We start from the raw sequence: 23,789 nt of genomic DNA on the forward strand, positions 1-23,789 counted from the left end.
TCATGCTGTCTGACTCTGCAAGACCTCCAAGATGGCTCGGAGAATAGCTGCAGCAGCCACTGCCCCGGGGTCTGGCTGATCCAGCTTTGCCGAGCTGATGTAACTGGCTCTCCCAGCTCCAGCTTCCATATTCTTAGTAGCCTCCGCTGCTACTTCTGCACTCTGAGATAACAATGTGGGCAGAGTCTCAAAGACAGGCCAGCAGCCTGCATGCCACATGGTCTGACCCTGAACCTCCTGGCCCTACCCTGCCAGCAGCCCTTTGTACCCTTTAGCTGCTTGTAGCAGGAAGGAGACATTTACTGAGCTCCTGCTATGTACCAGGCACTGTGCTGGGTTCAAGGTGCCCCAGACTATATAACCACTGCTGAGACAGGCACTCACCTCCATTTTATAGACAAAATGGAGGCAGAAGACCATTAACTTGCTCATGGTTGCAAAGAGATGGGAGCCTACCTACTGGCTCCAAGCTAGCTCCCTGGGTATCCAGACTAGCTGTACTCACCTTGACTGCTTTGGTCAGAACTGGTAAGAGATTGGACCCTGGGCTCTTCCAGGCATGGAGCTCCTGTCCTGCTGCCCATAGAGAATCCAGCTGGGCAGGGAGAGGGAAAGGGTGGTTGAGGAGAGGCCCTACCCCTGAGAGTGGCCTTCAGAGCTTGCAGGCCCCAAAGGAGAAAGGGACAGCCATAGCCTGAGTACCCACCATCGTCCTGTCCCCTGGTGCAGCCTTTCCATACCTGACAGAGGAAGCAAGAAAACAAGGCTCAATGTAAGGGGTGACTCTACATGTGGGAACAGGTGACATCCACCAGCCGCCTCCCACAGCACACCCCTGGTTTAAGGCTCTGGGATCTGGCTCACTTCTGCATTGCCTCCAGGCCGGCATCCATGGCAGCTGACCAGGCTGGGAGATCAGTTTTAGTCTTGAGGGGCTGAGCAGCTGCAGTCAGGAACAGGCCATAGAGCTGAAAGGCAGAGGGCCAGAAAGTTGCACTTGTACAAGGGACTGGCCTGGGCTTCAACCAAACTGACAGTCTCCCTGTCAGCCCTTCCTCCCTGGAGGCTATTGGCACTTACCGCCCCAGAGGAGCCTCCCATCTTCTCTAGCAGCAGGAAAGACAGCTTGGAGAGGAGCTGGGCAGGACTGGCAGGAGGTGGGCCCTCCTTTAGCCATCCCTGGATGGCTATAGGTAGAGAGCAATAGCAAGAACATCAAAGGTGTTCTGCCTCATTTTTTCTCCTCAGCCCTTTCCACGAACATCCTACGTGTTTTACTGATCACTCATATTCATTAAGGCAGTGATTCCTGCCTGCTCTGCTCACTCTGTAACCACAGAGATCAGAGTGTCTGGCTAAGATAGGCAGTAAGTACATTTGTCTTGAATTAACAGTGCTGGACAATTAAGAGCTTTTCACTGGTATGGGTAAACAGAAAAATGACTAATCATTGTGGAAGACTCTGTTTTCTTCTCTGATGTCCCCTACATGTAGTGTGAAAAGCACATGCCTTTTAGAGAAGCTGGTGAAAGAGTTTTGCTATTGATCTCACTTAGCAAAGGAAGAACGGCGACCTCATAGCAACCCCTTAAATATTGTGGAAATTTATTCCATGAAATTCCCAAATCTAAAACCCAGGTGTTTCATCCTAGCCCCTCCTGGAACTCCAGAGGCCCAGACACCAACCTTTGGCAGCACGGCTGTGAGTGGTACCACAGTCCCCGTCACCAGCGGCCCGGTCCAGGGCATTCAGGTGCTCTTCCAGGCTCAGGAGGGTGGTGCACACTCGCTCCAACACAAGCTCCATTTGCTTTGAGGCTACACCTAGAAAAGCAGGATGGTGGGCAGAAGTCTTCCTGGCCCTTCTCACAGCTGCACTTGACTGGTATGATAGGTTTGGGTACCAAGCCCCAAATATTCCATGGGTCACCTCCATACCCAATGGAACGCAAAGCTCAGACCTACTGAGGATTGCCTGCTCCTCCCCCAACAGCAGGCCAGGTACCTTTTGCTTCAGTGGAGTCAGAGGCCTCCTTGGGCTCAATGGGGGCTACCCGGCTCCTCTTCCTCCCTGTCACGGAGACCTTGGCCACATTAGGCCAGGCTGCTGCAGTGGTTTCAGCATCTAGATATAGGGGTCAGATTCGCTCTAAGCCATGGCTGGCCAGCCAGGGTCCAAGGAGGGGTTGGGATCCCCCCTCACCCTGAGAAGGGAGTTCGCCTCAAAAATTATGACCCGAGTATCTACTGCACTCAAGGGAGTGTGGAGATCCTTCCCCAGGTAAGGATCTAAAGATGTAAGAAGGGTTCCGCAGTCAAGTGAAAACTAGAGATGGGATAGGGAAGTCAGAAAGGGCATCATCTTGAGTCAAGAGCCAGGTTGGCTTGGTCAGGCCTGCTGAGGCCTGTGACAAGAAGCCTTGACATGGATGACTCAGGATCTCACCTATCAGTTTCAGGAGGGGCTCATCCACCAGCAGAAGTGTGAGAGAAACACCAGGCATCTCCAGTGCTGACATGAAAGTGCCCACCAGGGCCCGGGCTACCTTGACCCCACGGTTCTCTGTAATACCAAGCACAGGAGTCCATGGAAGAGGGAAGGACACTGTTCCCCAACCCCCATCCAAGAACATCTCATGCAAACAGAGTAACAGAAACACAAGGGCCCTGGAGGCTGTGGCCGAGGTCAGTAGGGAGATGGCCTGATGTCTTTAGAACATCCCTCGGTGCTAGCTCAAATCACCACATTCCCTTGAGGTGTCCCCTCTTGAGGGACAGGTAAGTAATTATTGGTCTCATTTACTGAGCCTTTACCAGGTATCAGGAAGAATGTTAGCTGTCTTAATGTATATTTAATCTCAGTAATCAGGTGGTTAAATCCCAACCACCTGATAAAGTAAATACTATAATGACTCCCAAATTATGAACAAGAAAACAGCAATTAAGTGGTGAAAACAGTGCTTTAACTCAGGCCTGTGTGGTGTCAGTGCACAGCCTATATTCTGATCCATCATGAGACCCCACCTCAGCTGCCTTTCTATGTCCAGCTATAGAGGACTAGGGCCCCCTCCCTGGATGGACTCACCCAGGGTGCGCACAGCAGCATCAGCTATGATGCCCAGCTCCAGGAAAGACAGCCCACCCAAGTTGTTGACCATCAGTACCACAGAGGAGCCTGTAGATAGATGGGAGACATCTTGGGTGCCCTTTACCCAGAGACGTACAGCAGGGAGAGGGAGGCAGCAGCTACTCACCTGATGACACTGACACATGGGATGCACTGGAGGTATCTGTCATGTGGTTGAGCATAAGTGTGACAATCTCATCAGCGGGGGCCATCTGTCAGAGCAAGTCAGGAATGAGTTGTGCCTGAGATGCCTTAGACTTGGGCCAGGCTGGGCAGGGAGTCCACCTACCTTTACCCGGCGTACACCAGCTTCCCCGTGGATTCCTGTGGAGAGAGGCATTCAGTGTTTGCCATCTCAGGGACTGGACCTTTTCTGTCAAGGGCTTATCAGGTACTTGGCACTAAGCCAGGCACTGTGAATGTGGACAGAAAAATGAATAACATGGTCTCTATTCTCTGGGAGTTTATGGCACGGTGGTGAAGACCATCAGGAACTAGAAACAGTCACAGTAAGGCCTGGGAGGCCAAGGAGCATTGTAACAGAAACATGGCAGCTCACACTTGGCAATCCTAGCTACTCAGGAGGCAGAGACCTGAAGATTATGGTTTGAAGCAGGAAAGTCCATGAGACTTTTAGGTCTAGTTAACCAGCAAGAACCTGGAAGGAGAAAGGTGGCTCAAGTAGTTGAGCACCAGCCTTGAATGAAAATGTAAGGGACAGTGCCTAGGATTTGAATTTAAGCCCTAGTATTGACACAGCAAGCAAGCAAGCAAGCAAGGAAGGGAAGGAGGGAGGGAGGGAGGCAGGCAGGCAGGCAGGGAGGAAGGAAGGAAGGAAGGAAGGAAGGAAGGAAGGAAGGAAGGAAGGAAGGAAGGAAGGAAGAGACAGAGATAAAAAGAAAGGAAGGGGCCGGGAGTTTGGCCTAGTGGTTAAAGTGTTTGCCTAGCATGCATGAAGACCCGGGTTCAATTCCTCAGTACCACATACATAGAAAAAAGCCGGAAGTGGTGCTGAGGCTCAAGTGGTAGAGCTCCAGCCTTGAGAAAATCCAAGGACAGTGCTCAGGCCCTGAGCTCAAGCCCAGGACTGGCAAAATAAATGAATGAATGAATGAATGAATGAATGAATGGAAGAGAGAAAACCTTGAAGTTACAGCATGGATGGCCTTTAATGGCCTTTGGCAAACAGCTAGATCTGGGCAGGTGTGGAAGAACCTGGAATGGTATGAGTAAAGGTGAGGTGGGTGGTATGCTGAGATCCATGTAGCCAGAGCCTGGATGTAAACAGCTAAGCAGGTAAAAATCAATCAGGGCAGGAAGCAGTGGCTCACACCTGTATCCTAGCTACTTAGGAGGCTGAGATCTGAGGATCGAAGTTCAAAGCCAGCCCAGGCACGAAAGTAGGGCAGTAGCCTTGAGCTGAGGAGCTGAGAGATAGCACCTCGGCCCAGAGTCCAAGTCCCAAAACTGACAAAAAAAAAAAAAAATCAATCAGGGCCATGTTGGACCTAAAGTGCCCACTTAGGGCTCTTTAGACCACCTAGGGAACAGCTCCAGAGGAGAGTAGGACTTCTGCTGGGACAGGAATGCCCACAGACTTACCTAAGCCCAGCTCCACCTCATCTGCTGCAAGCTCAAAGGTGGGTTTGGAGCCTGGGACGCTGCAGGAGGATAAGCTCACCCCCAGGGTGCCTAGGACAAATGAGAAATGGAATGGCTGCTTTGTGCTTGGAATCAGGTGTCAGGACGAGCCTCAGAAGCCCTGGTCTCAGACATCCTCTTCTCTGAGCAAATCCACTGGACTGACCCTTCATCACCATGATGAGAGAAAAAACAGGTTCTGGTATCCGTAGTCACCAGGTCCTGGGACATCCCCCCAGCCCCTGGGGAAGAACCTGGAAAGCTCTTCCTACTTCCCCCAAGCAGGAGACAGGACGTTGCTGCTAGCCCCTGGATCTGTCCCAGCCCCCATCCATTGGCTGGCACTCACCCATGGCCTTGGCCACCTCGCTCACCCGCTTTGTGATCTCCTCCAGCCCCATGCCTGCCTCAGCAAGGGCACCTGCCACCTGCAGCCACACAGAGAAGCCCCCAGGGGAGGAGTCATTGAACCATTGAGGGTCAAGGAAAGCAGGCCAAGGAATTTCTTGGAAAGGACAGAAGAGTGCCACAGCCCCCACCCCCTTTCACAATGTGAAAGTCTTGAAGTCTTCCAGTCTGAAGGGCAACCCACCCCAGTGGGGTGCCACCCAGCCCTTGAGGCTCTATAGAACCCTCTTCCACATGCATTTTTTGAGACAAAGTCCAGCTATGTCATTCAAACTAGCCTTGAATGCATGATCCTCCTGCCTAGGCCTCTTCAGTGTAGACAGATGTGCACTTTTTTGTTGTTGTTGGTCATGGGGCTTGAATTCTGGGCCTGGTGGCTGTCCCTGATCTAGGATTACAGGTGTGAAACACCAGCACCCTGCAGATACACACTTTTAAAAGCCACCTGTTGGCAGCAACAGTAGCATGACAGGAAGAACAGATGGACTAGACAAGAGGGCAGCTAGCAGACAGGGGAGTCCATTGGGAGATGGCTGCCACCTGTGGGCATGAGCAGATGGCACCATGGCAAGGCAAGAAGGCAGCATGTGAGGAGAATGCCTATTATAGGGGGATAAGTAATAGCATAGGGCAACTGACTGGGCATGGGCTTGGAGTAAGGAAAGAAAGGAGGCGAGTCTGGGAGAATGTTATATTGGGGGCTTGAGTGGATGGTGTGCCCTTGCTGGGTCAGGGTGAAGAAGTAGCTAGAAAGGTCATTACCAGGTTCTCCTAAGAAGAATCTGGAAGCGGGCACAGCCAGCCTCAGTGTTTGGGGCAGCAAGGGAGGCTTACCTTGTGGATAAGCACTGTGCCGCAGAGGCCCCGCCGGCCTGTCTTCTTCAGGACAGTGAAGGCACTGTCATCCCCAATGACCACCATCTCCACATGGATGCCCTCAGCCTGGGCCTGCTCTCGAGCCAAACCAAAGTTGAGGCGATCCCCAGTATAGTTCTTAACAATGAGGAGGGTCCCCGCTGTGGAGTCACCAACCAAGCCCTGTCAGTGCTTGCCTTCAGTCATTACCAGTGTGCCCTCCCCCGTCTCCCTACCCACATGCCAGCCTGACCTGTGCCCGCCTGGGCCACAGCTCTGATGGCTGCCAGGATACTGCCCACAGGTGGAGAGGCAAACACGGCTCCAGCAATGACCCCTGTTAGCATGCCTTTCCCGATGAAACCTGGAGAGGAAGAAGGGGGGAGGCGGTGAAGATACTGGGCAGGGCTATGTTTGGGTTAGTCCTACTATGTATGTGCATGTGCTAGAAGACCCTCCCCCCAGATCTTCACGTGGACGACCCCGCTGGTCCACTCTCCTCTAGAGCCATATAAACCATAATCTAGAGACTCATAGGCTGTGATAAGTCCCAGATTACAACAGAGGGAGAACCAGGGCCATTCCTGACTCTGGCCTGAGCTCTGGCTAGTGGGCACCTCCTGGTAGTGTTTGAGGGTCTTCAGGAGCCACTGTCTTTTCATTCAGCACTTTTCATCTTCCTACCCCAGGAGACTCACCAGCATGGGCTGGCTCATGGCCAGAACCTCCACCTGATAGCAGTGCTACCCGGCCCTTGAGGCTGTCCAGGTCAGAGCGGAGGGCCACTCGGTGGCCTTGTAGGAGCTGCAGGTAGGGGTTGCAAGCCACCAGGCCAGCAAGAGCATCATCAGCACAGCCCACCACTGAGTTCACTAGCTTCTTGGAGGTCTATGGGAAAGAAGATAGAGGAAGGACTTGGTGTGGTCAGCAGAGCACTCCATCCCACCTGGGAATGTTAATGTCCCTTTCCATAGCCACCTAGGAACCTCAGAGACAAGAAATGCCTCAGATTGGGCTACACTTACTTATGAATGTTTCTGCAATTTTATTTTTGTGTGTGTTCCAAGACTAGGGCTTAAACTCAGGGCCAGGATGCTATCCCTTAGCTTTTTTGCTCAAGGTTACCATTCTAGCACATGAACCACACATCCACTTTCAACTTTTGGGTGGTTAATTGGATAAGAGTCTCCTGGATTTGTCTGCCCAGATTGGCTTTGAACGTGGATTATAGCCTCCTGAGTATCTAGGATTACAGGTACGAGCCATCAGCATCAAGCTTGTTTGTGACTTTTTAAAGTGAATGCCTAATTTATAAACATTTTACAGCATAGTTTCAATTTATCCTCTCGAAATAGTTTTTTGTTTGTTTTTTTGTCCATCATAGGGCTTGAACTCTGGGCCTGGGCGCTGTCCCTGAGCTCTTCAGTTCAAGGCTACTGACCTACCCCTGGAACCACAGCCCCACTTCCTGTTTTCTAGTGATTAATTGGAGATAACAGTCTCACATTATTTTGCCGAAGTTGGCTTTAAATCATGATCCTCAGATCTCAGCCTCCTGAGTAGCTAGGATTACAGGTGTGAGCAACTGTGCCCAGCCAAACCTAGTTTTAAAAACAGGCTTTGGAAAGTTGAAGCCAGATAAACATGGGTGCTAAGGCTAAGATTATAGCCTGTCTTTGTCCTAGGAGACAGTGAGAACTGTTGATTAAGAGACCCAGTGCCACCTAGTGGTCTGCAGCTGAGCCAGGTCTTGGCAAGTGCCATCTAGTGGCCTGCAGCTGAGCCAGGTCCTGGCTGCCTCAGTGCCTTGTGAAAAATAAGACAGCCCTGATGCCTCTCTGACAGTTTCTTTTGCCCAGCAGGGGCCAGGGACACCGCTGCTTAAGGATGAGGAGAGTATCCCAGATCTGCTTACAAGCAGAATAAGAAAACTGGCTGCATTTGTCAGGCAGATACAAAAATCCTTGGTTCATTTATTTCTAAGTACTTTTAAATATGTCTCATTTAACTTTCCAACAACCCTATGCAGGAAAGATTAGCCAGGGAGTACAGGGAGGCACAGTTAAGTGACTGTTCCCATAGTCACATTGCCAGCAAATGTCTTGAATCTGATTCTATTCTAGCCTCCTTTCGTTGTTTTACTGAGTAGTTGAAGAGAGCTGCAGGGTGGCAGAGGCCTTGTCCTAAGCAGGGCATTCATAGAATGTAGATATTAAGAGTCTACCATAGTGGATCATACAATGAAATTGCAAGTTATGTTAACTCCAAGTCCATCCTCCAATACTACCACTCTCTAAGATTCTGTCTTGCCTAAGATTTTCAGCCACCAGAGCCAGAAAATGGCTTTGTTTGAGGCCTAATGCCACTTCTGGATCCCAGTAATCTGGGGGCATGGAAAAGGAAAGAAAGGCACTATGGGAGGCCCTTAGGATTCTGTTCTCACACTTTACAGACAAGGCTTGATTGAGGCCTTCATCTGCCACATTGCAAAGGAAGGAAGAAAGGCTTGGGAGGCCATGCTTCCTTGAAAAGACCTCACAGATGGTATCACACTGCAATCTGAATCTAGATCTGTTGAGGGCTTGCTTTTGTTCAGATCAGTTTTAAAGCAGGTCTGGAGCAAAGCCATAGGCACCTGGTGAGCTTCTCCTAGTGTAGGTCTCAGACCACACACGCCCCAGTTTCAAGAGCAGATCGTTCTTCCTGGCCCCTTCTATAACTGATACAGTGACCTTTAAAGCAAATAACTATGAAATATCTCAGTGGACAACCAAGGCCCAGGCAAAAGGGTTTCAGAGGGATTTTTTTTTTTTTTTTTTGCTAGTCCTAGGCTTGAGCTCAGGGCCTGAGCACTGTCCTTGGACTTTCTCAAGGCTATAACTGTACCACTTGAGCCTCAGCACCACTTCCGGCTTTTTTCTATGTATGTAGTACTGAGGAATTGAACCCTGCTCTTTGTGCATGCTAGGGAAGCACTCTACCACTAGGCCAAACTCCTGGCCCCTCAGAGGGACTTTTGAGTGAGACCTGTGGCCTGTAGGAAAAGGAGGGAAGCAAGGGATCAGTCCTTGAGAGAGAATGAGACTTTAAACCTCATGAGATGGCAGCATCTCCCCAGTCAGGGCAGAAGAAAGCCCAGTGTGCCCAGGGCTGGGATCCCCACTGCCTGGAGACCACAGTCCTCCCTCTCTCCAGCTCTCGTAGGACTCACCATGGTGGGGAACCTGTGAAGCAGGCCAACTTCACACTTCTGCGCTCAACTGTTGCAGGGTGGACAATCCTGGGGTTGCTCTTGGGTGTGAGCACTGAGGATACCGTAGAAGCACCTGCAGGAGTAGTAAAGACAAGAGCTACTAATACCCACCGACACCCACAACCAACTGACACACTCATGCCTTCAGTTCCTTAAGTCATTTGGGAGCTGCCTCAGACTTTGACCCAAGTCCAAACTCTAATACATGGGTTTGTGATGGAGAGAGGCATGGGGCTGGTCAAGGTTCATCCTCACACTTGGCTGCCACATGATGTATTGATCCATGTGGGGCAGAGCTATCTTTATGCCAAGGAGCAGGACACACCTCATAATGAAGGAACAAAGTTACACAAGGAGCAACTTCATCTTTTAGGATGGAAAAGTTACAAAAGATCTTTATACATCCATCCCCTCTTTTATTTGTGACTTCATTTTACTTCTGAGAAAGAGCTCTGGTGACTTGTCCAAAGTCATATGGTGTCAGGACTCAAACCCTTATCTGGGTGCCATGTCAGGACTTAAACCCATGTCTAGTATCAGTGGCTCAGGCCTGTAATCCTAGCTACTCAGGAGGCTGAGATCTGAGGATCAGAGTTTGAAGTCAGAAGTGGAGCTATGGCTAACGTGGTAGAGGGCCAGCACTGAGCAAAGAAACCTAAAAGATAATGCCTATACTCTTTCCAGTCCCAGAAGCAGTACACACACCCCAAAACAAAACAAAACCAAACATATGTCTACTTTCTCTTTCTACTAATGGCAATTCAGAGCTCTAAAGCCAGGTAGGCAGACTCTAAAGTGGGCAACCTGAGGTTTAAGTCATAGTGCTGTCTTATCAGTGATTCTTGGGGTTCAATGTGTGCACGTGCATGGCACATTCACACTAAACAGTCCAGCCCCGGTTCTGTATTTATGTCTACCTCGACTTACTAGAGGGAGTCTTAGATAAACAGATTCCTCAGCTTTTCGCATCTGTCCAACGGAGGAGGGGGGCTAGTCTCTGGCATGGCGCAGGCTCCCGGGGAGAACCTGTCTGAGGTGGCCTAGGGTGGGGGTGGCTCATACATACGACTGCAATGCCCTCCTGGGTCGTTAAAGGTTTTTGTCTTTTCTCAAGTTCAGGATTTGCACTGCAGGGCGAGCACAGACAGTATCAGCGGGCAAGCGATCTGCTGGGCCCTTTCCCATCTGCAGAATAACGCAGGGGAACCTCGAGGCCCGCAGGTGAGGCCAGGTGGCTATGCTAACGCCAGGTGAGGGCACCGGCTGGATTTGGGAGAGGTAAGGACAGGGTGGCACGGTTCCAGCCCGGCTTGGGCAGCGATGGCAGCCACCCTCCTCTCTAGGCCTCCGCAGGCCCTTCTTCCCTCCTACCCCCCGTTAAAGGGAACGGACTCAAGGGCTCCAGGAACAATGAAAGAGGACCGGGTGTTCGGAAGGGCTTGGGGGGGTGGGCACCGGCCGAGGTCTGAGGGCGCGTAGCGCAGGTCGGTGCCACCATCCCGCCTGCCCGCCTCAGACACCTCAGCCAACTCCGCTACACCGCCGGCTTCGCACGGAACCCCCAACGGCTCGTCTTCATCCGGGTACTCAGGGTTCCGGCGGTAAAGTACAGAGGCGGGACCTCAGGGGGAGGTTCTTCATGTGATTGGCTGCCTCGTGCACCGTGAGTCCTCCAAGAGGCGGGGCGCGAGCATCCCGGCATGCCCTGCGCCGCGGCCGCTCTGGCCTGCAACGTGTCTGTCTCTGGGGCGGAGGCAGCGGCCGTGGAGTTGGCTGCGTGCGGGTGGGGGCTCGCCGTCTCTCAGCTTGTGTCGGGTCTCTCTTGTGGTCGCTCTCCGCTCCGTTCCTGACGGGCCGCCCCAAACCTCAACATGTCGTACAACTATGTGGTAACGGCCCAGAAGCCCACCGCCGTGAACGGCTGCGTGACCGGTGAGGCTGCCAGGGCCCTGAGGCGACCCTGGTGGTGTGGGAACCGAGGCCTAGGGAGGCCCGCGGCCCGGACTGAGGGCGGGGGCGGGCGGGGGCGACCGGGCCCCGGGGATGGAAGGCGCTGGTGGCCGCGGAGCTTATTTAGCCCCCCTCTCACCCCTCCGCCGCCTCCTTCCCGGATCTCCAACACGCGCCCTTTGGGCCTTAAAAGCTGCTGCGGTCGAGGGTCTTGGGGCCCCCTTTGGTCCTGGGAGGTCACAGCCTTCGAGGATGGGGCAGGGCCCGGAGGGACGGACAGCGAAGCCTGAGTTGTTTGTGCCGCCAGACTGTCCTCGTGTGGTCGGGCGGAGGGAGGGGGGCGCGGGGGAAGGGCGGCAGTGATGGCGACTTGGAGGTTAGAATTTTCCTGTGGGGAGTCTTGGGGGCTCAGGAGATGGTGTGTTGGTTGTATAGTGAATCCTTTCCGTATTCTGCCGAAGCGGAGTAGAGGAACTCTTTTTTTTCTTTTTTTTTTTTCTCCCAGACCCACCTTTTTGCCTGGGGCTCTGTTGTTTACTTGGAGGGTGCTGAGGTGTGGTTGGGGGGTGGGGTGTGTGTGTGGGGGGGGAATTGGTTGGCTCTACTCTCTGCTGGATTTGTTGATTGTTGGATACCAAAGTCTCCACCCTGAGCATATTCATTTTGGTCTCCCAAACTTGCGGGTTTGTATATGCAGATCGCACATTTACAATAAAAAGTTAACCTTGTTTTCAGAATACAAGTTCTGAGGGCTGCTAGAGGCTTACGAGTGTTACTGGTAGATTGCTGGAAAGGGCAGAGGGGTGTGGCAGAAATTCAGAAAGCATTTGGAATTTTCTTCAGCAGACCCATTCCCCATAAAAGTTTTGTGAGGGATTTAGATGTTGAACTCCAGCAGCCTCAAATACATACAGTCTGCCGCTGATAGGGAAGTAAAATTCAGTAGCCATCCGGAGTGTTAAAAAAAATATCCCTTCAAAGGACACATTGTTCTTACATGTACAGCCCAATATTCCTCAGTCTTTGGAGGGAAGCAGTTTTGTTGAATGTGTGAAGTGGGATTCTTGGAGATGCTGGGTTTGGCAAGGTGGAGTAAGTGGGGTTAGTCAAATATGTGAAATAAGTGAGAATTCTGGGAGTGATGAGATTGTTGAGAAGGACTTGGGAGGTGTTTTCTGCAGCTTCAATAGTTAGAGAATTTGCTCTTTCAGGACACTTTACTTCAGCAGAAGACTTGAATCTGTTGATTGCCAAAAACACAAGATTAGAGATCTATGTGGTCACTGCAGAGGGCCTTCGGCCAGTCAAAGAGGTGGGCATGTATGGGAAGATTGCCGTCATGGAGCTTTTCAGGCCCAAGGTAAGTGTCCCCAGCAGAGACGAGCAGTGAAAGGTCTGTGTGAGTTGTAAACTGTTTTCAGGTATTTTGAATGTCAAATTTCAGTGTTCATGCTTCTTAAACTTCATAGAAGTAGGACATTGGGAAAAGTTGATCAAATTTGATTTCTTTAGGAAAGAAGTTAAATCAGTTTGAAATATGGGTCAATATTGCTTTGTGATTGAGAGTAGGCTTTTGAGTGAAGTGGGCCTAGCTTCATTCCTTATTAATTCTCATTTTAAGTGTTACTGTAATTGTCTATTGACTTTGCAAAACCTTGATTCTCCCCTCCCCTCTTATTGTTTTGGTATTGGGGCTTGAACTCAGCGCCTGGGTACTGTTCCTTAGCTTTTTAGCTCAAGGTTGGTTTTTTTGGTAGTTAGTTGGAGAGAAGAGTCTGTGGACTTTGCAGCCCTAGCTGGCTTCAATTTGTGATCCTCAGATCTCAGATTCCTGAGTAGCTAGAATTACAAGCATGAATCACCGGTGCCTGGCTAATTTTCCCCGTTTATAAGTAGGAATAACTAATAATAACCAATCCTCTGGATAATCTAGAAAATAAAATGATTGAAATAACAATTGTGCTAGCACGTTAACAAGCATTCATTGTTAATATGAATGAATTTTGATCATTTTTGTAATTGTTTTTATTCACCACATTGCTTCATTATTATAGCTTAACTGACTCTGACCAGAAAATAGTGAGTTCAATGCTTTAATTATAATTCTTTGACCAAAACACGCATGTTTTTGAAGTCAGTGTGGAGATCTTAAAGATTCTTTTTAGCTTTCGTTGTTATTGCCATTTTTTTTTCTTTCAAATACTTTGAGATTAGTGGGTGCATTGCATTCATCTTTCAGAGTATGAATGGAATGATTGAGATTAGCCTGGGATCAACATAGATGAAGACATAGTGTATAGAGCCGAGAGATGGAGAATTATGATAGTGAGGACTAGATGTTTTCCAGCTGCAGTTCTGGCCTTTTGTACATACCCTTAGGGTGTGTACCGAGTACATATTACAAAGTCACCATGTATTTTTCTCTTTAGGGAGAAATTTGGAAATTTCTCAAAGAGCTTTGCATGCTTAGAGAATGATGCTTAAAGGCTGGACAGGTTGTACCTGTTTTTGAAAGAACCTCTTGTGATGGCATAATGTTGATTTCCAGGGGGAGAGCAAGGATCTGCTGTTTATCTTGACAGCTAAGTACAATGCCTGCATCCTGGAGTATAAGCAGAGTGGCGAGAGCATTGATATCATTACCCGAGCCCATGGCAATGTCCAGGTAAGGTGGTTACTTTAGGCTGATCAGTTTTCTAGGTAGGACTGTTGTGATTCAACAAAGAATATTGAAGTACCAGGGTCTGACACCAATGGTCTGAGCCATTCAGATAGTTCAAGGGGCAAGCAATACACTAATGATTCCAATGTTAAAGCAAAAAAGTCATACTGATACATGGGCTCCCTGGGTTGTCATGTAGAGGTAATGAGCTTTACTACTTACAGAATTGGCCTGAGAAAGTGGTGCCCCATGTCCTCTTGTTACTGGGTTGAGATTGAGTTCTTCCCTAATTACAGTTTTGTTTCTTAGGACCGTATTGGCCGCCCCTCAGAGACTGGCATTATTGGCATCATTGACCCTGAGTGCCGGATGATTGGCCTACGACTCTACGATGGCCTTTTCAAAGTTATTCCACTAGACCGTGACAATAAAGAGCTCAAGGCATTTAACATCCGCCTGGAGGAACTGCATGTCATCGATGTCAAGTTCTTATATGGTTGTCAGGCACCTACCATATGCTTTGTCTACCAGGTACTGGATCTGGAGGAGAGAGGAGAAAGTATGGTTTAGAAAGATGGGAACACATTTTTTCGTTCAATGGTAGAGTAGTAGTGTGTGTCCTAAAATGTTCTGAACACCTCTGTTAATGTGGGTCAGATTTTGGCTGCTTATCAAGTGCAAATAGTTGTTATTGTGGAGACAGCAAGCTCTCTTGGTAGCAGATTTTTAATCCTGAGATTACACTCTGCTTGCAGGCCCTGGAGATTTTATATAGGTGACCCAGTTTGTACTTTGTCTAAGTCTCTCACTAGCAAGCTATCGGATTATAAAAATTTAGCTATAGAGAGATGATCTAGAACTTGCCTTTACAAGCAAAGAGAAAATGACTTGGCAATGCTCTGTTTGCTTCTCCTAAGAAGAGGTGAAGTTTGCAATTTGTCTAGCACTCACTTTCTGGTGACTTGCTGGCTCTTGACTTCTATTTTAGTCTGTGCCTGAAGTTTTAGCATTACTGATCCTGGCAGCTGTTCTCTGGTCCAGATCTGCTAAGGGAATGGGGTGGGGCTATGGAGCTAGGGACTAGCATGCCCATATATATATATATATATTTTTTTTTTTTTAAATTTTATTTTAAGTAGCTGTTCAGTTGGTAAAATCGTAACAAAATGTTGGGCAGCGTGAAGTCATCTCCTTTGCACATATGGTTGAATAAATGATGGAAGGAAATGTTGGCCCAGTTCTCGGTAGAGTGGTAGAATGTGTGGGCATATAAACACTCTACCTTCTGTGTAAGGTTTTGGAAATCTTCGTATGTTTCTCCATGTCATCATAAGTGCTGTGGTCCTGAGGTTGGTTGCAATAAGGTTCATTTGAATGAATTTGAAACTAATTTAGGAGATTAGATCTTGTTAGCTATCAGAGCTGAAAAGAAAACTTTGAATTTTTCTCCTTTTTTCAGTTTTGTAACTATTAGATCATGAAAACTCTGCTATTGATAAGGCAGGCACTATCTGTTCCCAGCCTAGGGCTGCTAGTTGTGAACATTCTTCATTTCTGTGAGTGTGTCTCAGAGGCCCACATCCACCTTCATTTGAACTTTTTGTGAAGATGGGTCTTCCCTCATTGGTGGTGATACCTTTTCATCAGCTTTTAGTGAAGTGACTGTCCTTCAATATGATGAACATTTAGATACCTCCCATGTGAAAGGTACTCAGGCTAAGCGCATCAGAACTGTGATAGTGATTGGGATGTGGTTGCTGCCCTGAAATACATTGTTGAATTCCTTCCATCATTATGTGGATTCTGATCTGGGCTTTGTTGAAGCCATCTTCCATTTGCTGAATGTAGTCTTCTCCCTGTGCCTGTTCTTTAGCCTCTAAAAGGTGACTTTGGCAGCCCCAGGACTGACGTGAGTCATGATTCCAAAAAAGGAGGGGAAGAGTCACGATTCAGAAAAAGGAGAGGAAGATGGTGGTGTCAGTGGCAGGACTGAAGGGTTTTGACTACTGTAACAGGAGCGATAAGTTCTCTTCTCCCTACCTTTACCCCTTCAGAATGCTTTTAAGAATTGTGTCCAACAATTTTAAAAAATCTCTTAGACTTACCATCTCAGTGTGTTTTTCTCTCTAGCTATTTTCTAAGTTGCTTTAGGGTAAGGAATGAACATATGCACACTGTGTCTCTTACAGTGGGTAGTGCAGTGTGACAGATTTATTTTTCTATTTAAACCTTCCTGGTTGGTTAAATTATTAGAAACAGTAGATCTCAGATGATGGCAGTCTACTCAGAAATTAATTCCTTGTTCAGCAGGTGACTGACTGTCAGTATCCTGATAAATAAGAACCGAAAGATTGACTTAACAGGACTGTCATCCTGGGAGGTGTGGCTTGTCCCTTTTTCCTAATTCCTTCAGTCTAAGTCATCTGAAGGGCTAACCATCCCACTTTTCCCTTCCAGGACCCTCAGGGGCGGCACGTAAAAACCTATGAGGTATCTCTTCGAGAAAAGGAATTCAATAAAGGCCCTTGGAAACAGGAAAATGTGGAAGCCGAGGCTTCCATGGTGATTGCAGGTTAGTTGGATTTTGGGAATTTCTCTCTGTGAGGTCTGAGCCAATTCTCTTCCTTACCATCTCTGCTTTTCATTTCAGTGCCTAGAGCTTGGTAATGTCAAGCTCATGCATAGTTTTGCTCTCTTGATGTCTCTCTCAGGTGGCTTTCTTTTGCCTTTTCCATTTTTCTCTTAGAATTTGGTCCTCTTTCCCAAAAGATAAATTTCTATAAGACATTGATATGGCTTTGTAAAGGGGTATGTGGAGATGAGTGTCATGTTATTATTAAGTATAATATTTTAACCCCCCCCAAACTAATGAGGCTCAATAGATCTTATCTAATCGGACTACTTTCATAGACGAGGAAGCAGGCTGGTAGGACTTGCCCCTGTAAAACCTGGGATAGGCCTTGTCTTTTACTATTTCCCCTATATTATGTCACCTGCCTTTACACAGTTAAGAAGTTCTAAACTGCCTAAGAGAAAATGGATTAAGTAATGTTATCAATAATGGGAAATTAAGCTAAAGAACAAGAGTTGAGACATGGGGAAAGAAGTAAAAGCTTGTGGCTCACCAGGAGAGAGTAGCTACCAGCAAAAAAAAAAAAAAAAAAAAATCCAACACACAAACAAAAGCTGCTGGGCATTTATGGCTTACTCCTGCAATACTAAGGAGGCTGAGATCTGAGGAGCATGGTCAAAGCCAGCCTAGGCAGGAAAACCTGTGACATTCTTACCTCCAGTTAACCAGCAAAAATTCAGAAGTAGAGGTATGGCTCAAGTGGTAGAGACCCATCCTTGAGTGAAATAGCTAAGTGAGAGTATAAGGCTCTAGTACTAGCACCAAAAAGAAAAAAGTGTAAACGCTTTCATTAGAAAATGCCAGTTTAAGCTGGGCATGGTGGCTCATGCCTGTAATCCTAGCTACTCAGGAGGCTGAAATCTGAGGATCGAGGTTCAAAGCCAGCCTGGACACTAAAAATCCATGAGACTCTCATCCCCAATTAACCACTAGAAAACTGGGAGTGGCACTGTGACTCAAGAGGTAAGGCAGTGGCTTTGAACTGAAGAGCTCAGGGGCAGTGCTCAGGCCCAGAGTTCAAGCCCCATGACTGACCCCCTCAAAAAAAAGAAATTGACCTAGTGTCTATAGTCCAACACTTAGGTGGGATGAACACAATAATAATAATGATTATTGTCTTAAAGTTTGCCTCCAGGTTAACTGACTCAGTGCCCTTGCTGCCTCTGGTTTGGTATGTCCAAAGTGCCAAGCCATCTTAATGTTGCTGTCTTTTTACAGTCCCGGAGCCCTTTGGAGGGGCCATCATCATTGGACAGGAGTCCATTACCTATCATAATGGTGACAAATACCTGGCGATTGCCCCTCCTATTATCAAGGTGAGCGATAGTCTTTACTTTTTCCATCTTTTCATAATCTGACTGCTCCCCTCTTTCTCTCCCATGTCAGGAGAATCACAGGAGATGACTGTCACACTAGGTAGACACTGAAAAAAACAACTGGTTGTTCATGGGCTATACAGAGAAAGATCCCTGGTTTTGTTTACAGATGTCTTGCTTGATTCTTTTGAAACATTGTCAAGGACAACTGAAAGAAGGGAAGATTTGGGGTGTGAATAGAGCTTAATGGTAAAAGTACTGTGCTTAGCATTCATGAGGTTCCAGGTTTGGTCCCCAGCACCAAAAAATGAGGAAACTTTAACATAGCAATGTCTCAGAGTCTTAAAACAGGTAATGATAAATTATGTAGCTTTTATATAGGCATTTGAAAATTTCAAGCTTCAAGTTTGAATCATGAAAACCCCCCAAAACTTCATTTTACTTTTTTTTTTTTTGAAAATAAAGAGTAAAACTGTGGTAGTGTTAGTGGTAGAAAATAAGGATTCATAGTGTAGATGAACAACAAAACCTGTTTCGGCATTCGTGGTATTCACTGTGATTCTGTGTGTGCATGCATGTCACACATATATGTATGCATACATGTCAATCCTAGGGCTTGAACTCAGGTCCTACGTGTTATTTTTTAACTATTTTTTGCCCAAGGATAGTACTACTATTTGAGGTCTACTTCCTTCCTGTTTTTTGCTGGTTTGGGAGATGAGAAGCTCAAGGCCGGGAGTTTGGCCTACTTATAGAGTGCTTGCCTTGCATGCACGAAGACCTGGGTTCGATTCCTTGGTACCACATACATAGAAAAGCCAGAAGTGGTGCTATGGCTCAAGTGGTAGAGCTCTAGCCTTGAGGAAAGTCGAAGGATAGTGCTCAGGCCCTGAGTTCAGTCCCAGGACTGGCCCAAAAAAAAAAAAAAAGGAAGCTGGAGGTATTCCTGCCTGGGACAGCAACTGCTATCTTCAAATCTCAGCCTCCTGATTATGGGATTGTAGGCCTGAGCTACGGCAAACCTGTTTCTGATAGAACACTTACAACTGCTTTTTTTCCCATCTGTGTGTGTGCATGTACGCACGCATAAGTATATATACATTAAGTCCTTGTGCTTGCTAGGCAGATCTGCTACTGAGCTCTCTCCCCAGCTACCAGATAGATTCTACATCTTATAATGTGTAAGTTAACACTTACACATTTGAAATTTTGACATTTTGAAATTTTTTTAAGGCTTTTTTGAAAAATGTCCCCTCCACGGTAGTCTACCTACTTTCTGTCATACCCACACATGATTGGATTCCTTGCTAGTGAATTGGCTGGGTTTGGTGAAGGGACTGGCTGCCAGGGTTTACCTTCTGGTTTGGAAGATGCTGACTATAATTACTGTCTCCTCCTGCTTGGCAGCAAAGCACAATTGTGTGCCACAATCGTGTGGACCCTAATGGTTCCCGATACCTGCTGGGAGACATGGAAGGACGGCTTTTCATGCTGCTGTTGGAGAAGGAGGAGCAAATGGATGGCACTGTCACACTGAAGGATCTCCGTGTGGAACTCCTTGGAGAGGTAGGGCATTTGAGACGTCTAGTGAACCCAGATGTTTGGTTCTAGACTTCTACTCCTGGGATTATATTATTTGGCTGTTGATGGTTTGTAGAAGTTGAATTTTCAATGACTTAGATATGAGAATCTTATAGATTGTGGGCTACTGCCTTAAATATATGAAGTAAGGGAAACTCAGCCAGGTATGGTGGTGCATGCCAATTATGTCAGCACTTTGGAGCGGAGTACAGGAAATTTAAGGTCAGTCTGTTCTATATAGTGTGATACTCAAAACTAGTAAAACTCGAAGACTAATAAAAGGCAGGGAAACAATGATACAATTTGGAATTGAAGTTTATTTCCAACGAATAGTATTTATGCAGTGACCTTTAGAAGTTTCTAATTATTTTGTGTAGCCTGGAAGTATTGAGATTGAGATTATAAAGTTGTCTTTTGGAGAAGGCACATGCAACATAAGTCTTAGATTTTTCTAACTGAAGGGATCTCGTCAACAGAGAATCATGAACTTCACAGACAGTTTGCTTAGTGTGACCTAAGTATTTAAAATGGCTGCAGGGCAGGGGGAGAAAAGGGGTCATCTGAACCTGGACACTTGGTGGTACGCCTCTGCAATCTGTCCAGTGTGTTAGAATTCATGTAGGGTCCAGTTTGATTTCTCTTATGGCCTAACTTTTTTCCAGACCTCAATTGCCGAATGTCTGACGTACCTGGATAATGGGGTGGTCTTTGTGGGGTCTCGCCTCGGTGACTCCCAGCTTGTTAAGGTGAGGAGACATCTTGTTTCTGGCTTCTTTTTTTGTTGTCCTCATGTTTCTTTACCAGATTGCTCCTGTGTTTTGTGCCTCGTAATCTCCAGTTTATCCATATCTTAATCCCTGACCAGCTCTTTGTCTTAATGGTTCTCAGCAAATGTGCCAGGCAAGGTAAGGTGACAAATGCTGTGAATTTAATGGAGTAATGTCCAGCTGCTAGCCTCACATGGATCATAGTCTATAGTGATGGATTGTTCCCTTTCAGAATATGAAAACTCTGGACTGTCTGTATAGAAAAATACATTTTAAAAAAATTTACTGCTTCTCTGGACCCATGCTGGAACTGTGGGTTAGAACTTGCTGATTGGTTAGTAGGTCAGTTGTGGAGTAATCGTGTTCCTTAGTCAGTGGTTCCCTTCTAGAAGCATCTTGGTGCATAGTGAAGGAGGCAGCACTAGCAGGAGAGTTTCTTGTGAAAATAATAATTATAATAATAGTCTTCTTAGGGTTAATCTTTTAGGGGCATTATGGGACTAACATTGTTACTTCTTTTTAGCTCAATGTTGACAGCAATGAACAAGGCTCCTATGTTGTGGCTATGGAAACTTTTACCAATTTAGGACCCATTGTGGATATGTGCGTGGTGGATCTGGAGAGGCAGGGGCAAGGACAGGTAAGAAGATCATATGGAAATGCATACTTGATATCCATTCAAATTGTCCTCCTTGTATGGCTTATCTAGAATAGGATGTATGCACTGAAGGTTCTTTTAAGATCCTTGTTCCTTAGTCCTCCTGATAGAGGATAACTATCACACACACACGCACAATCTGTAATCCCATGAGTACTCTTAGAGAGGAAATCTTAGCCATCCCAACTGGGGACTAAGAAATATGAAGTAATTTACCCCATAGTTACATAATAAATAGCCAAATCCTGTGGTTTTTTTTCCTAGGAATCAGTTCTAGTATCTAAGTGAATTTGCTAGGAACACCAGTAGATTTTGCTTATTGACTAGAACATCCAGTCTGCTTGGTTAATCCAAAGGACTTTGGAAATGAACTTCTGCTAGGTCTGTATCCGCAAATTTAGTTCTACAGAGAGAGTCCTGGGAATTAGGGCTGGCATGGTATGATTGCCTAAATCTCCTGAGCATGTTTTTGAGAAACCTTTTTTTTTCTACTTGCAGCTGGTCACTTGCTCTGGGGCCTTCAAGGAGGGTTCTTTGCGAATCATCCGGAATGGAATTGGAATCCATGAGCATGCCAGCATTGACTTACCAGGCATCAAAGGTAGCCTTTTGGTAGACAAAAGATGCAGATTTCACTTGAGTGACTTTGGCCTTTCATATGTTGTGAAGGCATGTTGGTTGAAGCTAGTGGAAAGCATAATGAAGGACAAGATAATTCATAATGATGGGTTATGAAGAAACTTAAGCATATTTTAAAGTAGTACAAAAGAAAACTTTTTAAATGCTATTGGTAAAACCTGAGTATTAGGAGTAGGGGAAGAAAAGTTTAATGTTTATGTAGGGGAGCACTATTAGGGAAATCAGACGACATGATGAACTGAATAAAATAATTCCTGTTTATCTTACAAACAAAAGCTTAGAACTTAGCCCGTATGGTGGCTCATGTCTGTAATCCTAGCTACTTCTGGAGGCTGAGATCTGAGGATCAAGGTTCAAAGAATCAAGGTTCAAAGCCAGCCCGGGCAAAAAAGGACCTGAGACTCTTTATTTCCAGTTAACCCCTAGAAAACAAGAGTGAGGCTTGGCTCAAGGGTAGGGCAGTAGCCTTGAGCTGAAGAGCTCAGGGACAACCCCATGACCTCGTGCCCCCTCCCCCCCCAAAAAAATAGTAAGTACCTTTCTTTAAAATGTTTTTTGATCACTTGTGGGCCTGGGTGCTGACTGAATGAGCCTTTTTTTTTTTTTGTGGGCCAGGGGGCTTAAATTCGACCTGGGCGCTATCCCTGAGCTCTTCAGCTCAAGGCCACTGCCTTACCTCTTGGCCTGCGCATTGTCCCTGAGCTCTTCAGTTCAAGGCTACTACCCCACCCTTGAGCCAAGCCCCACTTCCCTTTTCTAGCAGTTAATTGGAGATAAAGAGTCTCACGGTAGGGCCGGGAGTTTGGCCTAGTGGTAGAGTGCTTGCCTAGCATGCACAAAGACCGGTTCGATTCCTTGGTACCACATACATTGAAAAAAGCTGGAAGTGGTGCTGAGGCTCAAGTAGTAGAGTGCTAAGCCATGAGAAAGTCCAAGGACAGTGCTCAGGCCCTGAGCACAAGCCCAGGACTGGCAAAAAAAAAAAAAAAGTCTCACGGTCTTTAGTGCCTAGGCTGGCATTAAATCACGATTCTCAGATCTCAGCCTCCTGAGTAGCTAGGATTACAGGTGTGAGCCATCACACCCAGCTTGTTTTATTTATTTATTTTTCCAGTCTTGGGGCTTGAACTCGGGGCCTGGGCATTGAACCTTGGACAAATTTTGCTAAAGGCTAGCGCTCTGCCACTTGAACCACAGCACCACTTCCAGCCTTTTCTGTGTATGTGGTACCAGAGAATTGAGCCCAGGGCTTCATGCATGCTAGGCAAGCACTCTTCCACTAGGCTACGCTCCCAGCAAGAATTAACTTGAGTCATAGAAATATATTGAAAATCAAAATAACAATGTACAATATTAGGCTCAAAGAATTCTTAAAATCTCTAACTTCTTCAGAGTTTGAAAGCCAAGAAGAGGTAGAGAGGAGTTAGCACAGAACTTTGATTTCAAGGTTCCTGTTTTCTCCATGCCTTAGGCTGTACTTTCTCTTAGGTGTACATACTGAGTTGGTATCTTGGGTGCTTTTTTTTTTTTTTTTTTGCCATCCTGGGCCTTGAACTCTGGGCCTGGGATTTCTCAAGGCTAGCACTCTACCAATTGAGCCACAGCACTACTTCCCAATTTTTTCTATATATGTGGTACCAGGTAATCAAACCCAAGGCTTCTTGCGTGGTAGGTAGGCACTCTATCACTAGGCCATGATCCCGGTTTTAGGTGTCTCTTCTTCATCCTTGTTTCTTATTTTAGGCTTGTGGCCTTTGCGATCTGATCCCAACCGTGAGACCGATGACACTTTGGTGCTCTCTTTTGTGGGCCAGACCAGGTAAAGATGGATTAGATGTCAGCTGTACTTGTCCGGGAAGAGGAAGAAGAGAAACTGGCCCCAGACTAACTCAGATGTTCTATCTTGGTGCAGAGTCCTCATGCTAAATGGAGAGGAGGTGGAGGAAACTGAACTGATGGGTTTTGTTGATGATCAGCAGACTTTCTTCTGTGGCAATGTGGCTCATCAGCAACTTATCCAGGTAATGGATGAGAACCAGGCTTGACCAAATAAATTGGACCTAGAGGAAGTAGGCTGTGGCTTCAAGTGGTAGAGTACTAGCCTTGAGCTAAAGAGCTCAGGGACAGAGCCCAGCCTCAGAGTTCAAGCCCCGTAACTGACCCCCCAAAAAAGAGGAAAAAAAGGACCTAGAATATAGTAGACAGTGCTACTTGATTTTTAAATCAGTTTTTATGGCACTAAGTTTAGAAATTCTAGGGTAAAAAATTTATTCAAGGGCCAGGAGTTTGGCCTAGTTGTA

General features: G+C 47.0%; 2 protein-coding genes across 2 annotated transcripts in view; one reads left to right on the forward strand and one right to left on the reverse strand.

Annotated features, from left to right (window-relative positions):
- On the reverse strand, window positions 1-10,664 carry Tkfc (triokinase and FMN cyclase). The gene is made up of 18 exons (XM_090347578.1): window positions 10,212-10,664; window positions 9,243-9,357; window positions 6,730-6,919; window positions 6,285-6,395; window positions 6,011-6,192; window positions 5,118-5,196; window positions 4,730-4,819; window positions 3,417-3,451; window positions 3,255-3,339; window positions 3,086-3,175; window positions 2,447-2,563; window positions 2,006-2,125; window positions 1,687-1,824; window positions 1,081-1,187; window positions 865-968; window positions 707-740; window positions 506-595; window positions 1-162 (listed from the first exon to the last, which is right to left on the reverse strand). Exons 2-18 carry the CDS (start codon window positions 9,243-9,245, stop codon window positions 1-3), a joined length of 1,737 nt encoding a protein of 578 aa, XP_090203704.1. The 5' UTR covers window positions 9,246-9,357; window positions 10,212-10,664.
- Window positions 10,665-11,017: 353 nt separating this feature from the next.
- The window catches only part of Ddb1 (damage specific DNA binding protein 1), a 28,332-nt gene continuing 15,560 nt past the window's right edge, over window positions 11,018-23,789 (forward strand). Inside the window, exons 1-12 of the mRNA XM_090347580.1 lie at window positions 11,018-11,216; window positions 12,446-12,594; window positions 13,783-13,899; window positions 14,206-14,427; window positions 16,354-16,468; window positions 17,747-17,844; window positions 19,252-19,410; window positions 20,088-20,171; window positions 20,716-20,832; window positions 21,349-21,451; window positions 23,233-23,308; window positions 23,402-23,510. Coding sequence (XP_090203706.1) covers window positions 11,156-11,216; window positions 12,446-12,594; window positions 13,783-13,899; window positions 14,206-14,427; window positions 16,354-16,468; window positions 17,747-17,844; window positions 19,252-19,410; window positions 20,088-20,171; window positions 20,716-20,832; window positions 21,349-21,451; window positions 23,233-23,308; window positions 23,402-23,510 — 1,410 coding nt within the window. The 5' untranslated portion in view covers window positions 11,018-11,155. The remainder of the gene's footprint in view (window positions 11,217-12,445; window positions 12,595-13,782; window positions 13,900-14,205; window positions 14,428-16,353; window positions 16,469-17,746; window positions 17,845-19,251; window positions 19,411-20,087; window positions 20,172-20,715; window positions 20,833-21,348; window positions 21,452-23,232; window positions 23,309-23,401; window positions 23,511-23,789) is intronic.

Source organism: Megascapheus bottae, chromosome 16, assembly GCF_031878675.1.
Source record: "Megascapheus bottae isolate mThoBot1 chromosome 16, mThoBot2.hap1, whole genome shotgun sequence".
Lineage (NCBI taxonomy): Eukaryota > Metazoa > Chordata > Mammalia > Rodentia > Geomyidae > Megascapheus > Megascapheus bottae.

Bases quoted from the DNA above. Each gene is read 5' to 3' on its own strand.
- Tkfc (XM_090347578.1), bottom strand. The intron at 741-864 runs GTGAGCCAGATC...TTCCTCTGTCAG, and splicing joins GGCCTGGAGGCAATGCAGAA to GTATGGAAAGGCTGCACCAG. The intron at 596-706 runs GTGGGTACTCAG...CTCCCTGCCCAG, and splicing joins CACCAGGGGACAGGACGATG to CTGGATTCTCTATGGGCAGC.